The following is a 14,480-nucleotide window of genomic DNA, read 5'->3' as shown; positions in this document are numbered from 1 at the left end:
ACAGTGAGATGGAATTAAAACTTATTTATAGGTACCGGCCACGTGTTATATTGGGAATTGTTTATTTTTATTTTTCTTGATATGGTTGGAACGAATAGGCAGAGTCGATTGTATACATCAGTTTTCCAGTTGTCCCAAGGAGCAATAAAGGTTGAAAAAATTGAAACGTCGTTTTCAATTTCAAGAATTTATTTGTAAATATGCTGCAAATGAAGTCATTTTTTGCAATATACAACAGATTGCCAAGAGAAGCACAGAATATAGTTATTCTAAATAGGAAGTCCTTCAATTAGTCTTCTTTTCATTTCTAGTTTTCTGATTTTTCCGGTAGAAGTCTTCAACATTCCTTCAATGAATATAATGCCTGCTCGTATTTTATACCTATCATCAGGTACGCGTTCGTTTACGAATGAAACTATCTCTTCTTCTGTAGTTTTTCCCTTATGGTCTTCCCGTAGGACCACTATGCCAATTGGATGCTCGTTGTCTCTTAAATGTGGCTTTCCGACCACGCAGCATTCGAAGACTGCTGGGTGTTGTTTTAGAATGTTTTCTATAACCTGAAAAAATCAATGAAGAAAGTAAGTTTAACTTAAAGGGTAGGTACTTTACTTTTGTGAGGCATTTTAAAAACTCCTCATATGTTTCTTACAAGGAATCTTTTAGCGATTCAGAATATTTATTTTAAGTTTTAAGTTTTGATTTCGCACAAAATAGCGTTTTTATGTGTGATAGCCAGAAAAGTACTTACTGAAGGTGCAATATTGTGAAGGGAATATAATATAAGATCTTTTATCCTATCAACTACATATATGCAGCCATTTTCGTCGAAGTAAACTAGATCGCCAGTTTTGAACCATCCATCCGAGTCGAAGGCAAAACTTGAATCCATTTTGTAATATTCATTCATGATGTATTTACTTAATGTCCTCAATTCTCCCCTTTCCCCAGGGCCGCAAATTTCTTCTGTGTCAACATTTACTACCTGAAAATATGTATTGAATTATTGAATAGATACCTACTAGGTACTTGGTGTCAAGTGCTGACTTGGTTGCCCTCAAGAAATAATTCCACAGGTACAAAAAATGAAAAATCACCAATATACCTAATATGTAAATTAATAGTTGTGCAAAATTTTCTTGTCAAACAATAGTGTGGGTCTTTCACGTAACTTTTTTTCGAGCACTACGGGCTTAGCTACAGTCCCCTCAATATGGCGCCTGAAAAGAAATTTTTAATTTTTTTCTTAGAAACCAGAAAACTGATAGAAATTATATTCTTTCTATAGCAGCGAGAATGAAATGAAAAAGAATGTTGGTGTTGTTCCTCTATTATAATGTCAGCATTAATCCGTCTGATAGGTCAATTTTGATATTGATAATTTTTTTTTCTTCAAAACCGATACTTACTTTTACCAAGAAATAACAGTACATCTTATTTGTTCAGAATGAATCCAGCTATCATTCAAAAATTAATTTTTCAATAGTATAATATTAGGAAAAAAGTATCCTTCAATATAAATTTTAGGGCTTTTTCTAGCGTCTTCCACCCTTTGCCTATATCAGGTGAGTCTTTGACTCGTACAAATATTCTAATAGTAGATTCTTGAGGTCATAAGAAACATTTTTTTCCTATACCATTTTTTTCGATTCGGCCCTGATAAAAAGATATAGCCATTTTAAGTTTTCATGAGGGATAAACAAAATTACCTTCAGAATAACTAGGTAAATCTGTGACACTACACGTCTGTGGATCTTTTAAACAGAGTTGTATTCAGCCAAAGTACCCAATTTTTTAAATTTCGCAGATACTTTTTTAAATTTTGAACATCAAATTACTTAAAAACGGCGCATTATATGAGAAAATATAAATAATACTTTTATTTTACAAAACGTTCATATATTCAATATAGGGTCCAACTTAGTTGGGTTCTTTGAATTTTCGGAATTCATGGTACGTATATAATGGCCATAATAGGAAAACTGGAAGACGTGGGTGATATCTAGTATTCGAAAAGATTCATCAAATGAATGAAAAACTATAATCCGAATTTCATTTCATTCGATAAAACCGTTTGTGAGATAGAACTGAAAATAACATTTTTTATTATTTTTCAACAGCCTGTATCTTTTAAACCGAGCCGATTCGGAAAAAATGGTAAAGAAAAGAAAAGTGTTTCTTTTGACCTCAAGAATTCACTGTTGAAATACTTGTACGGGTCAAAGACTCACCCTGTATAGGGGATCATCACAAATCTTTTTTGATTGTCTGCTCGTCTTCTCCTGTAGAATGTCTGTTGAATTTTTGTTTTCTGGTTTCTATAGAGAAATTGGAAATTACTTTTTAGGTACCTTTTTTAGGAAGCTGTTATCTAAGCCGGAGCTGATAAAAAAATTAAATGAAAGACCTACACTATCTTTGAAGTAAACACTTCTTAAATCTTTTCACAAGTATATTTATTTACACCCTTATTTATGAGTTGAAACGGTAGAAGAATAATTCATTTCGTTATTGGAGATTGGAATAATTTAATTAAAATAGTTAGTTGTGCAACCAGTTGGGAAAAGCATTAGTTTTCGTGAGCTCGTTGCGCGAAAGAATGCGAAATACGAAAAATACTGTTTCCGAACTTGTTTAGCACAATATTTTTTCAAATTTTGAATAGGATGTTGCTATGAATTGAAATTAAAAATACCAAAAAATTCTTTAAAAGCTTCTCTCGGAGATTCCTTTAAAATCGTCTAGTGATGGAAATTATTAAATTTTCCACACCGTTACTATTGAAGCAAGTATCTTTTCATCACACAAGTTTCGAAATATCTTACTTTTCGTAACTGGTTACTTTATACGTCAAAATTAGAAAAATACAATTTTTATGTCAACTTCCTTCAAGTTTAATTATTATTCATTTTCCTTGCAACTTATGTTTCGAGCTCACTGATAGGACTTCTTCAGACTCTATAAAGAAGTTCCAAAGGTGGTGTTGATCTCTTTTGGAACTTCCAGAGCCCTAAGATGAACTGTCAGTAAGGTCATCTCAAAGTGCAAAGGTAGAATTAAACTAATACTTAGGTATAGTGAAAAAGGACCGAAACCCACTTAATTATTAATTAAGCAACATGAGTTTCGACTTTCGAGTATATTCAACATGAACACAACTTACTTTCATCTTAAAACCATTCACTGGTTTTCCGCAACTGTTGAGGTGATTCTGTTGGTATTCCATTTCCTCTGGATCACTAGAATTGAAAAGAGATATTGGTCCAGTATTTTCTGTCTGGCCATACAACTGAGTGATCTTTGTATTCGGAAAACATTTTTTCATATCCTTCATATGAGTGGTAGTGACAAAACCGCCACCTACTCCAAAAATATTAACACTCTTGATGCGTTTTTTGGAAAAGCCGTAGGAGCATAGTTCGTTTGTTTGTCCTGGTGGTAGGATAATGGAGTCTGGCTGAAGATAAACAGTGAATTTTGTAAGAATAAAAAAGTAGAATGGGATAAAAAACCTCGTTAAATCCGAGATTTTTCTGGTTGTCTTAAAATAGGTAAAGATATTTGAGATTGGAAGTGGATCTTGTATGGATTTGTTTCATAAAAACAAAATTCAGAAGAGTAACAGTATGAAATCGAAAATTTTATAACCTAATAAATAAAATTAATAATAGAAAGTTTTGGCACTCAAAAATTCATTCTAACTATTACTAGTAAAATGTTTTTGAAAATCAATATTATTTGGCCCAATCTAGAATTAAGTTCTACAGGATCGTAACCAAGAAATTTTAACCACGTATTCTACATCAAAAATAAGCCCTAGTTTGTCATATAAACATATGTCTAGAAATGTTTCCTCTCCGAGATACGGGGTGTTAAAATTATAGAAAAAAGAATGTTTTTTATTAATAACTTTCACACTCAAATATTTTTATGAAATTCGAGACATAGGTTTTGAGCGTCAAGGAGCACTTTTTGCATAATATCACTTATTTCTATTCTACCAGTGGCGACCGCACTGCAGCGAGACTGAATATTTTCAGGTAAAAAAATGATACGCCACTGGTTTTTCCGACAATAAAAATTACTATTTACATCCTTAATTAATTTTGAGCAAATTCGGTCTCTTGAATTTTTGCTGTACGAGGCACCGTTTCCGGTTAAAACACATTCTCATGCATGAAGAAATCGCCAAAATTTGATATGGAGCTACATAATAATAATAAGACTATTTTTGCTATATCAAATTTTGGCGATTTCTTCATGCATGAGAATGTGTTTTTAATCGAAAACGGTGAGTCGTACAGCAAAAAGTCAAGAGACCGAATTTGCTCAAAATTAATTAAGGATTTAAATTGTAATTTTTATTGTCGGGAAAACCAGGGGCGTATCATTTTTTATCTGAAAATATTCAGTCTCGCTGCAGTGCGGACGCCACTGGTAGAATAGAAAACAAATGATATTATGCAAAAAGTGCTCCTTGACGCTCAAAACCTATGTCTCAAATTTCATAAAAATGATTCAAGCAGTGTGAAAGTTATTAATAAGAAACATTTTTTTTTCTATAATTTTAACACCCCGTATCACGGAGAGGAAACATTTCTCGACATATATTTATATGACAAACTAGGGCTTATTTTTGATGTAGAATACGTGGTTTAAATTTCTTGGTTACGATCTGGACCACCCTGTATATTAGCTAAAGAGGCGTAAGTTGTAAGTAAAAAACCCACCTGATATTTTTCCAACGCATTCCAAGCATTCGCAGCATTAAAGGAAGTGCCTATCAAAAAGGTACCTCCACAAAATATAGGAATCATACTGAACATTACACCTGTTAACCAATACAGTGGTGCATAGTGGAGTATTGAATTTTCCCCTGTAGAGAATTCTTCGGTGAAATTGCTGAATCTCACCGTTCCTTTCCGATGGAATTGGCTTGCCAAGATGTATATTTGTGCCAGAAGCGCATAATGATTCACACACACTGCTTTAGGTTTTCCAGAAGTTCCACTGCTAAGAAATATGATTGCAGTTTCTTTGAGATTTTTAACAAACGATGGACGATATTTTTCCTCTTCCTCTTTGGGAGAATACAGCTGATGTATGTTCGTATATTTGGTCGACTCACATCCTAATAAAACGAGTTCACATCGGAAATCCAATTTTTTAAATGCTTCCTCGATTTTAGTTATGACGTTTTCAACCACGAATAGTACCTTAGGTCGAATCAGATTTATTAAATAAATAATATCATCCAAAGGTAACGTTGGCTCCATCGCAGAGAAGTGAACATCAGCAAATTTTGAGGCTATAAGAGTTACCATTGTATGGCTATTGTTTCTGCTGCATAAACAGACAACATCATCCTTCTTCAATTTTTTTTCAGCGAAAAATAAGGCAACTCTTACACTTCTAATAAGAAGATCGTCATAAGAAATCTCCTCTCCAGTTTCCAGAATACGCTGGAATAATATAATATCTATTTTATGATAAAATGTAGAGAAATTATCTTTTGACGGGTTAAGGAGAACAAACATCTAGGCCTATCATATGAGTCTCGAATCCCAATTTTCAAAATTAGAAAGTACCTAGGTACTACATATTATTATCTCTCCTAATTAACTTTTTCAATTTGTAGCTCGCAGGCTTCTTCTGCTTTTATACCAACCTCAACAATCTTTCCCTTGTTCAAGTTCAAAGCTTTAAAGACCTCATGACCTAATCCACCCTCAGCAGGCTCGAATACCACATCTTCACCAACCAATAGGTTGCCTTCTGAAAAAAAAATGTTTCAACTGATTTTCTTCAATTAATTTATTTGACTGAGGGTTAAATATTAAATCATCAAACGTTCGGTTTATTAGACGTATCCTAATTCGACTTGTGATACAAGGTCGCACAAGCACAAGACGATGTTTATAGAAAAAAGAGAGATTTTTATGAATTGCTCAAAAACATTTTGGCTGTTTTGGATAAAACCCGTTATGCTCTTATTCGGTCATAAGGAATTTCGTTCAGTATCTCATGAAATTATTAATTTAAGTGGCGCTCCACAAGGCAGTCCAATATCCAATTGACTTTAGGACAAATCGTTTGAACTTTCGTGAGCAGAAATTTCGATCCTTATATCAGAGCTCCATTTTAAACTTTTTTATAGTTTTTTCTCATTTCAATTTTATTCCATGGAAGAAATTGATGAATAAATAGATGAAATTGTGATTGTGCAAGAAAAAAAGAGTGTAATCGGGAAAACGAAAGTTGATGTTATTTTCGGTCGAAAATTTAATGAATTAAAAGAATCTGAAAATTCAACTAAAAATTCTTGTTTCACTCCAAAATTTAATTATTTTTCATTTGGTTATTTCCAGGATAAGTAAAGAACAAAAACGAGCAGGACTCGAATTGCTCACAAAAATGCTTTATAGATAATAAAGAGGATTTGAAGTAATTCATTCATTGGTTTCCGTTTAAAAAAAATACAGTTTTTTGATCCAAAACATGCATTTTTGCTGAAAATTTCAATTTGAAATTCTTCACTGCTCACGAGGAAAGGAAATATAAGTGGAAAATTTTGAATCAGAAGCTTTACCAGCATGCCAGATATAGATATAAATGTTACAGGGACATATTATTCTGTTCACTCGTCAATCATGATTCTGTCGATTATTTATAAAAAATTTTTTATTTCCACGATTACAATAAATGAAATAATAACAATGATAATCTGGAAATTGGCAAGATATTCCATCCACCATGAAATTTTTCAAAGAATCTCAATCCAAAGCTAATTAAGAAATACTTCTTTAGCAAACTCCAAATTAACTTCAACACAATACAACAGATTTCAGGTCGAAAATTTAGAAAGATTCACGATATTCATCTAAACAGAAATCGACTCTAAATTATCAACTTGAAAATAATTCCTTATTTCTAATTAATTACCCATCATTATTACCTGAAATGTATTTTCTCATCACTTTAACAATTCACGTTGTCAGGGAATTAATATGTCGAAGTGTATTTCTAAGGAAGCGACTAGTAATAGAGTGTAGAAAAATATACTGATCTTGATTTCTTATAATCGCTTTCAGGTCGGTTCAGTGAAATAATCATAGGCGTAGTATCTGCCAAGATTCCATTTTTAGTTAACAATGTATTTCAAGATTTTCAACGTCTGTTAAATGTATAAAAATGAATATACCTATACCTATATTTTCATCTAGTGTATTTAGGTTAATCAAGATAGAATTAAAGATTGTTTAGACGAATTACTAATAAATGGAATATGAAATATCATATATGTATTATCGACATCAACTGTCAACCGGTAAACATTATCAAAACTTTTGGTTTTAGTCGACAAAGTCGTTTGAAAATCGAAGAACAAACAGGAAAAGACCGAAGTTTGTCATGCTGTCCGTTGAACTTAGAATTTAGATCTTGAGAGCATCAATATTCGACTCATTACTTATTGTACAATTTAATGAGTTATGAATTTTTTTTATTCTAGGAGTGTGGTTTCATTTGAACCAAATACATATACACAATTTTGAGTTTGTTTTATCGATATCTCTATTTGTTTCGAAATGTTAATTTAGAAAATTTCAGGAGGATTTGAAATTTGTTTTTCGAAGCAGATTTAAAATCTTATTGAGAGTAGCCCTTTAAAATCTAGTGTAAAAGGTTTGCTCAACATCTCTAGATGTAATAAGGGGCATCTAATATAGGTACCTATAATTAATGAAAGATAACGCTTATACATAATTGCAGCTTCTGTTGGTTTTCCTTACCCTGCAAAGGAAAAACAACCCCTATAATATTTTGGATCAGAATTTTCTTGATTTTTCTTTTCAAAAAATTGGTTATAAAAACAAATTCAGTACCTATACGCCATCTTCTGCTCTTGACTGTTTCTTACATAATCATGAACTGATCACCAAAGTAAATGAGGTAGGCAATCATCAAATTCCCTTTAGATATGAAGATGTCTAGTATTTACAAAATAATCAAGGTGTCGAATAAAGTTATAGTTGATGAGAGCTTGACAGTACTATACAGGGTGAGTAAAAAGTAAGAAGTATTCTACAATATTGATTTCTTCGGTATTTACTGTATTGTAGAAAAAATGCTCGATCAAGACAATTTTTATTTCAAATGTATGATTGAGGAATTTGTCATGTACACCCTATATACGAGAGGTGGAAGAGTTTTTTCAAATAGTAACCCAAATTTATTGTTCCAGAATTGGAAAAACCATTTGTTGCTGAAGATTTAGTCATTTATATGTTAAAAGGTTTGATAAAATTCAAATTTTGTTGTTTATGTATTTTGAGGTCAAAGATATAGAGGTGGAAGTTAGCTGAATTTTTTCAAATAGCAACCCAAATTTTTTGTGTATTTATATAACAAAATTATATTTTTTTTTCGAATAATGGCATTTCCTTATTAAATTGAAGAATTTTTTAAATGACAAAATATTGCAGAAATAAATTTGTTATGTTGATTTTATGTACTAAGCGATAGTAAGCCTAATCACTCTCTTATTTCTGATCAGATTAACGATTTTATAAGACTGAAATATTGTTATGTAAAATATTATAGAAGTTTATAGATCATACCACTCCCTTTGTAATAGACAAATATTTTTCATAAAAAATGACTCTTATATTAATTGGAGAAAACTCGAAAATCTTTATAACAGCTTTGAAATAAGCTGCATGTCACAATCAAATATTCGAAATATAACTAATAACCCCGCCCTAGCTGTGCGTACTAGAGACTGCAGTTTTCTTAATAATGGAGCTACAAAACTCAATCCGTGGCATACTACCATCAGCCTGCTCTATCAAAAACATCGCATTATTAGATCAACGAAGCAGATGAGTTAAATGAATCGAATTTCCGGCGATGGGCAACTAGTATTCAGTTTCAAATTTGTGTAGCGCCCTTTGATTTATCAGTATCAGAGTGGGAAGAAGCAGAGGCCAACGACTTTGTTATCAAAACAGAACAGAACCGCATCTTTGCTTTAGTTAAATGAGTTGAGTTGTAGTGGAGGCAAGAGCCTCCCACTGAGAAAACAACGGAAACCATTATATTATCTACCTTTTTTTAATTTTCCACAAAAAAACTAAACAGTATCTTCTTGAATCGAAACCGATTCTATACTTTACGAAAATGTTGTTCAAAGTGACTGTATTATTTATTTTAGGTGAGTAAATGGTTTTGGTATGTTAGTGAACTCGGAAATATTTTTTAACAATTTTAATAATTTATTATATCGATTTCAAATTCATTTCATACTTTTACGATTAAATCATGAAAACTTTATTATCACAAATAAAAAGTCATTAAAAAAAACAATCCGTTTATGCTTGCTATACCTCAACGAGAATAACCTGAAGACCCAAAATAGGATTGTGATGAGGGATGTAAAATATTTCACCGGATAATATATCTAATGAAATATTCAAATTATTGATGAATATTATTAAAATTTGAAACATATTTCAACAATAAATTGTATATATAAAACAGTTTGTTTGTTAACAATTCTGGGATTTGCTTTTTTAAATGCTACCTATATGTTTGAAACTGTTGAAAGATCGAATTTGAAAATAAAATTTAGGTGGGCAATATTAACAAACAACACAAGTTAATACAAAATGACTCAGTTTAACCCGAGTTATACCAAAATTTATTACCCCAATGGAAGTTCTACCCAAACTGTAATACACACCTATATTTTTTCTACTTTGAATCAGCATTGCCCAAAGAAAGATTCTCGAATTCCTAGTTTCATCTAAAAACAACCACAGTAATGAACAGTAAAAGTAATGTAATAGAGTGCCAATCGTGCGAGTTTTACAATAAACAGGATAGAAGTAACCAAAAATGTTTTGCCTATGATGATGTCTAGTGAAAATTTTAGTTCAAGTTGACGGTCACTGGGGCAGCAATGAAGCTAATTTTTTTATTTAAAGAGTTGTTATGCAATCCATTAAAAAAATGAATTCAATTTACTTAATCCGCCTAAGAATAAAGCTCATAAAAATATGAAGAACCTTATTGAAGGAGTTCAATTCCCATAATATTCTTGATATCAGTAGAGAATCCCAGATAAAACTGTTTGTTGCAAGAAAAAACAAATATTGTTTCAGTTTTAGGAATCTGTACTGCTTGTGATATGGATCAGACCAAAGACGGATGTCGAATCAGAAATGGTATTTGCTCTTGTGGTTTTGGATGTATTTCGGAGTATAGATATGAAACAATGGCAGAGTGCAATAGTGCTCTAAAAGGTATATTTCCATAATTATATCGAACGAAAAAACTATTTTCCTATACCATATTGGATTTCTCCTGATGTGATGCATTTCAGGCAGAAATATTTGGCCCAATATTTGCCAGAATTCACAGAGGACTTCATGAAAATATACAGGGTTTTCCGATAATCTTTTTTCAGCAAAGGATTTTTAGTTCATCACACGTTATACAGAAAATTGACCCCCGACTTCTTATTTTTATATAATTCGCCATATATTATATTAGTTATAAGTTATAACGTATTCGGCCTAAATAAGAAAGATATATCCAATTTAAGTTTTCATAATAAGTTCCCTTTAGAATAAACAGATATCTGTTCAGGCAAAGCCTGAACCTGAATTTTTGAATTTACATTTTTCGAAAACGACACATTAAGTACCTATACGAGAAAATGTGAAAAAAATACTTTTATTTTCCAAAATGGTCAAATATTTATTAGTGAGAGTTAGGCGTAACGCATACAGCCTATATGTTTCCAACTGAGCCCAATTAGAAAAATGGTAAAGGAAAGTGTTTCTTCGGAACTCAGGAGTCTTCTCTTAAAATATATGTACAAGTCATAGACTCACCCTGTCTGTATACTGGATGTTCCAGAATTAGTGGTCAGTATTTTACCTCCATATTCTGCGATCAAAATTATTTGGAAATTTCATCAGTAATTTTTTTTTTTTTTTAAATTTCGACGAAGGATATTATTATTTATATATTACCGCAGCAAGAATCACGAAACTTGGTCTGGCCCTTTGGAATCGTGGAGCTGAACTATTACTGTAAGAAACTATAAAAATTTCAATTAGTCGCTCCTCAAACTATTAACTCAAATTCATTTAGTAAATATCTCACAATTATTTTTTCTACGGTTCGATGATGATAAGTCTCAAACACTGTTATTCTCGGAAACCGTGCATCCGAAATTTGTTGAGAAATTTACACTTGAAGACTTTAATTAGAAAAGCATCAGCTGATTTTGATTGCTGATGATAATATTAACTAAGGTAGTTCCTGGGAAAATAGATGAAAATCCATGTCAAGGGTCGTATACCTTCAAAGGCTGCAGTTCCGTCCAGAAGTTTTTATCGAAAAAAAAATTTGAATCCCCCAATATTTTTAAGCATAGAAACGAAGGTTAATTATTGATCACTCATTTGGGACACCTGTTACATATCCTAGTAACATTGAACTAGATAAAGTTTATAGAGCTCAATGCCTAGTAACTAGTCAGTCAGTTTATACAAAAGTTTTCAGGCTAGATACTTAGTCCGAAGGCTTTGGACCTTTTAAGTGTTGATGTTTTCGAATGAGCAGCATTAAAATTGCTCCGCATATATGTCTTCATAATTCATCACCTAGTAGACTAGAATTTTTCGATTACATTAAACATGAATACCATACCTTCTTATTAAATTATTAGTGTAACTATCACATCGAACACATTGAATCTTGAATTCACTTTTGAAATTGTCACAGGAAAAAGGAGAGATAGCTGTTATCCGAATCCATGCATGAATGGGGGCTCCTGCATTCAAATATCCCAAAGACCTTACTTCATTTGCAGATGTGATGGCACAGGATTTTTCGGACAAAGATGTCATAGAGGTGAGTTTTTATGGGATATTTTTAGTTGCTGTCGATTTGAGGCGTAGTAAATAGTTATTTTTGCGTACAAATAAGATCATCTCTAACGTACACAACCTACAATACGGAAAAAGAATGCTAACGAAAATAGGTAAAATGCCATCAGGGACAGGTTTATCTCTAGGTAATGCTCATTTTAGGCAGAATCAAAATTCAAACGATAAGATTTTTCAATTTTTTGAAAAGTCATATTGGAAAAATTAAAGAAATGATTATATAAGATGCACACAAAAAAAGTTTGACCCAACTGCCTGTTAGATCATATCATATATATGACCCTTTAGGTTATCGTTCGATTGATGCAATGAGGCGGAATCAATATTATTATATCAGGAGAAGTTTTCAAAGAATAAATTTCATACTTCCGCATATAATAAACAACCAGGCTTGAATTTTTGTCAGTGTCCTTCCTAGAATGCATATGTTACGGTTAAAGATAGGTGTGAGCATAAACTTTAAAGTTTAGCCGGGTAAACTTAGGTTTATATTCGAGGACCGTCTAAAGTTCGATAAAATCTGGATAAAATATTCATTTAAGACAGGGAGTTCATCTTTAGCCGGCTAATGTGCACATTACTCAAACGAAACTGTTAAAAACGTATTCGATGAACAGGCGGAAGGGTGATGTCTTGAATGTTGAATGGTCGGATGTAAGAAGACGCATGCGGCCGCGTTTTTGTTTCAATTTTTAGAATTGAAATATGCAAAAAAGCATTTAACGCCATTTTGCATAATTAGATGAGGTTTGGTTACATAACGCCCATTGGTTTTCAATTTAATATTTAATGTGTTATTTTCATAGACTATAATATTAATATAAAGGTCTATTAGACTATGATTATTTTCATCTGTTACGGAGATCCTGAGTTTAATGCTTCTTCAAATAGAGCCTAAAGTTTTTTAAAATCAATTCACACATACAGAAGTTAGATTTATATTTTTCCACAGGACAATAGGTTTTTGGTTAGGCATTTATCCTGTGGAAAACCAGAATATGAACTCATAAAGAAATGAAATATTAGGGTGATATGTTTCTGTGAACAAAAGTTCTATATAATTGCCCCACCATTCAATAATTGGCTTTATGGAAAAAATCTCTACGAAATAACGAAATAGAAACGATTTGATTTCTATATAATGTTGCAATTTCTTTCCAACCTTAATACTTTTGCAAAAAAAAAACAATCGTTCTTTGTAAAAGTGTTAAATTGCGTCATCAAAAATAAAACTATGAGCATAAAACTAGTTGAAAACACTTTTACTAGTTGACTTTGTTATAAGAATTTCTTCCCAATTCATTGGACATACCTACCGCCTGTCGCCCTCGATGAATCATCCCGGAGAATTCAAGTGCAGTGTCATCGTACTCATCGCAAAACTATTAGCCAAATAGTCCGGTTAGCTACAAACAAGATTGGGTACTGCTACTTATATTTCTTCAGAATCTGGCTTTTGGTATTTTGATAAAGAAATTCGCGGCATCATTCTGGTCACTCTCCTTTAGCTCATTCAGTTCCCTTGTTGACATACTTTGAATTATGAATAATAACAAGATAGAAGATAAAACTCTACAGTTTTAACTAACACTCAAAATAGCCTGTTCGTTTCAAGTTTTATCATAAGGCATTTAGATTTTTGGATTCGCTTATAAATAGAATGCGTTGAGACACAGAGGAAACAAAATTATGCTCATTCTCATTCTAAACAGCTCAACAGAATGCTTTTCCGCTATTACAAATATTTAAAATTTATTCGAAAACTGCATCGCATTAATAGTTTGATTATATATTACTATTTTTATAAATTTTTTGTTAATTGCCGAAAATTTGTGCCCCTCAGGCCTTACCAATAATTTTTTCTTTTTCATTAGCTTCTACATTTTTAGGGTAAAGATTACAGGATATTAGAATAGATAGTTATTTTTTTCCTTATATATTTTTTATTTTCAGCCTGTCCCACACAAGGAGCTTCAGGTTCAGCCAATATTTTTCCATATGAATGCATAGTAATATAGGAAAGGTGTACAATATACAGTAAATAAAATTCAATAAAAATCTCGACGGATTGTGCTTATCATATTTATTTCTTTTGAAAGTAAAACAATTTACAAGTATGTATAAAGATGATCCACGTATTCAATATTGCAATTAATGTATTTCAACTGCATCACAGTACCCACATCAACATTCGTAAACAAACTCGAAACAAAGAGTAAAAAAGTTATAACGATATTCAATTAAAGTTCTACAGAAATTCTTTTGGAAACCACGGAAAATCTGGTAAGTTCACCAATGTCACATTGGGAAAATTCCACAGCATTTGCAAAATTCTTTAATTATCGAGTGTATTTCTGTCGATACACGCCGGGATGATAGAATTTATAACTGGATATTTAAACTTCAGACGAAGTTACTCAGAATAATCCCATGATGACTAGAATGTTACAGAATAATTGTAATATTTTCTAAAACAAAGAGTTTTTTCGAATTGGTTTCACAAAAACTAATAATATTATTATA

The 14,480-nt window shown here is 31.8% G+C and overlaps 2 protein-coding genes across 3 annotated transcripts; one reads left to right on the top strand and one right to left on the bottom strand.

Annotated features, from left to right (window-relative positions):
• Positions 1 to 243: 243 nt before the first annotated feature.
• LOC123312133 (luciferin 4-monooxygenase-like) lies at positions 244 to 7,037 on the bottom strand. The gene is made up of 6 exons (XM_044896381.1): positions 6,956 to 7,037; positions 5,669 to 5,775; positions 4,731 to 5,462; positions 3,164 to 3,457; positions 752 to 985; positions 244 to 560 (listed from the first exon to the last, which is right to left on the bottom strand). Exons 1-6 carry the CDS (start codon positions 6,972 to 6,974, stop codon positions 270 to 272), a joined length of 1,677 nt encoding a protein of 558 aa, XP_044752316.1. The 5' UTR covers positions 6,975 to 7,037; the 3' UTR covers positions 244 to 269.
• A 1,848-nt stretch (positions 7,038 to 8,885) lies between these two features.
• LOC123323007 (neurogenic locus notch homolog protein 4-like) lies at positions 8,886 to 14,026 on the top strand. Of its 2 annotated transcripts, none has more exons than XM_044911181.1 (4): positions 8,886 to 9,211; positions 10,167 to 10,301; positions 11,794 to 11,922; positions 13,911 to 14,026. In XM_044911181.1, exons 1-4 carry the CDS (start codon positions 9,178 to 9,180, stop codon positions 13,973 to 13,975), a joined length of 363 nt encoding a protein of 120 aa, XP_044767116.1. In that variant the 5' UTR covers positions 8,886 to 9,177; the 3' UTR covers positions 13,976 to 14,026. The 2 variants fall into 2 exon arrangements, with proteins under 2 accessions (XP_044767116.1, XP_044767115.1); XM_044911180.1 differs by having other exon boundaries at positions 8,904 to 9,211; positions 10,161 to 10,301.
• The last annotated feature ends 454 nt before the right edge of the window (positions 14,027 to 14,480 follow it).

Source organism: Coccinella septempunctata, chromosome 1 (genome assembly GCF_907165205.1).
Source record: "Coccinella septempunctata chromosome 1, icCocSept1.1, whole genome shotgun sequence".
In the NCBI taxonomy this organism is placed as follows: Eukaryota; Metazoa; Arthropoda; class Insecta; order Coleoptera; family Coccinellidae; genus Coccinella; species Coccinella septempunctata.
This window is presented reverse-complemented; position numbering and strand designations above follow the sequence as displayed.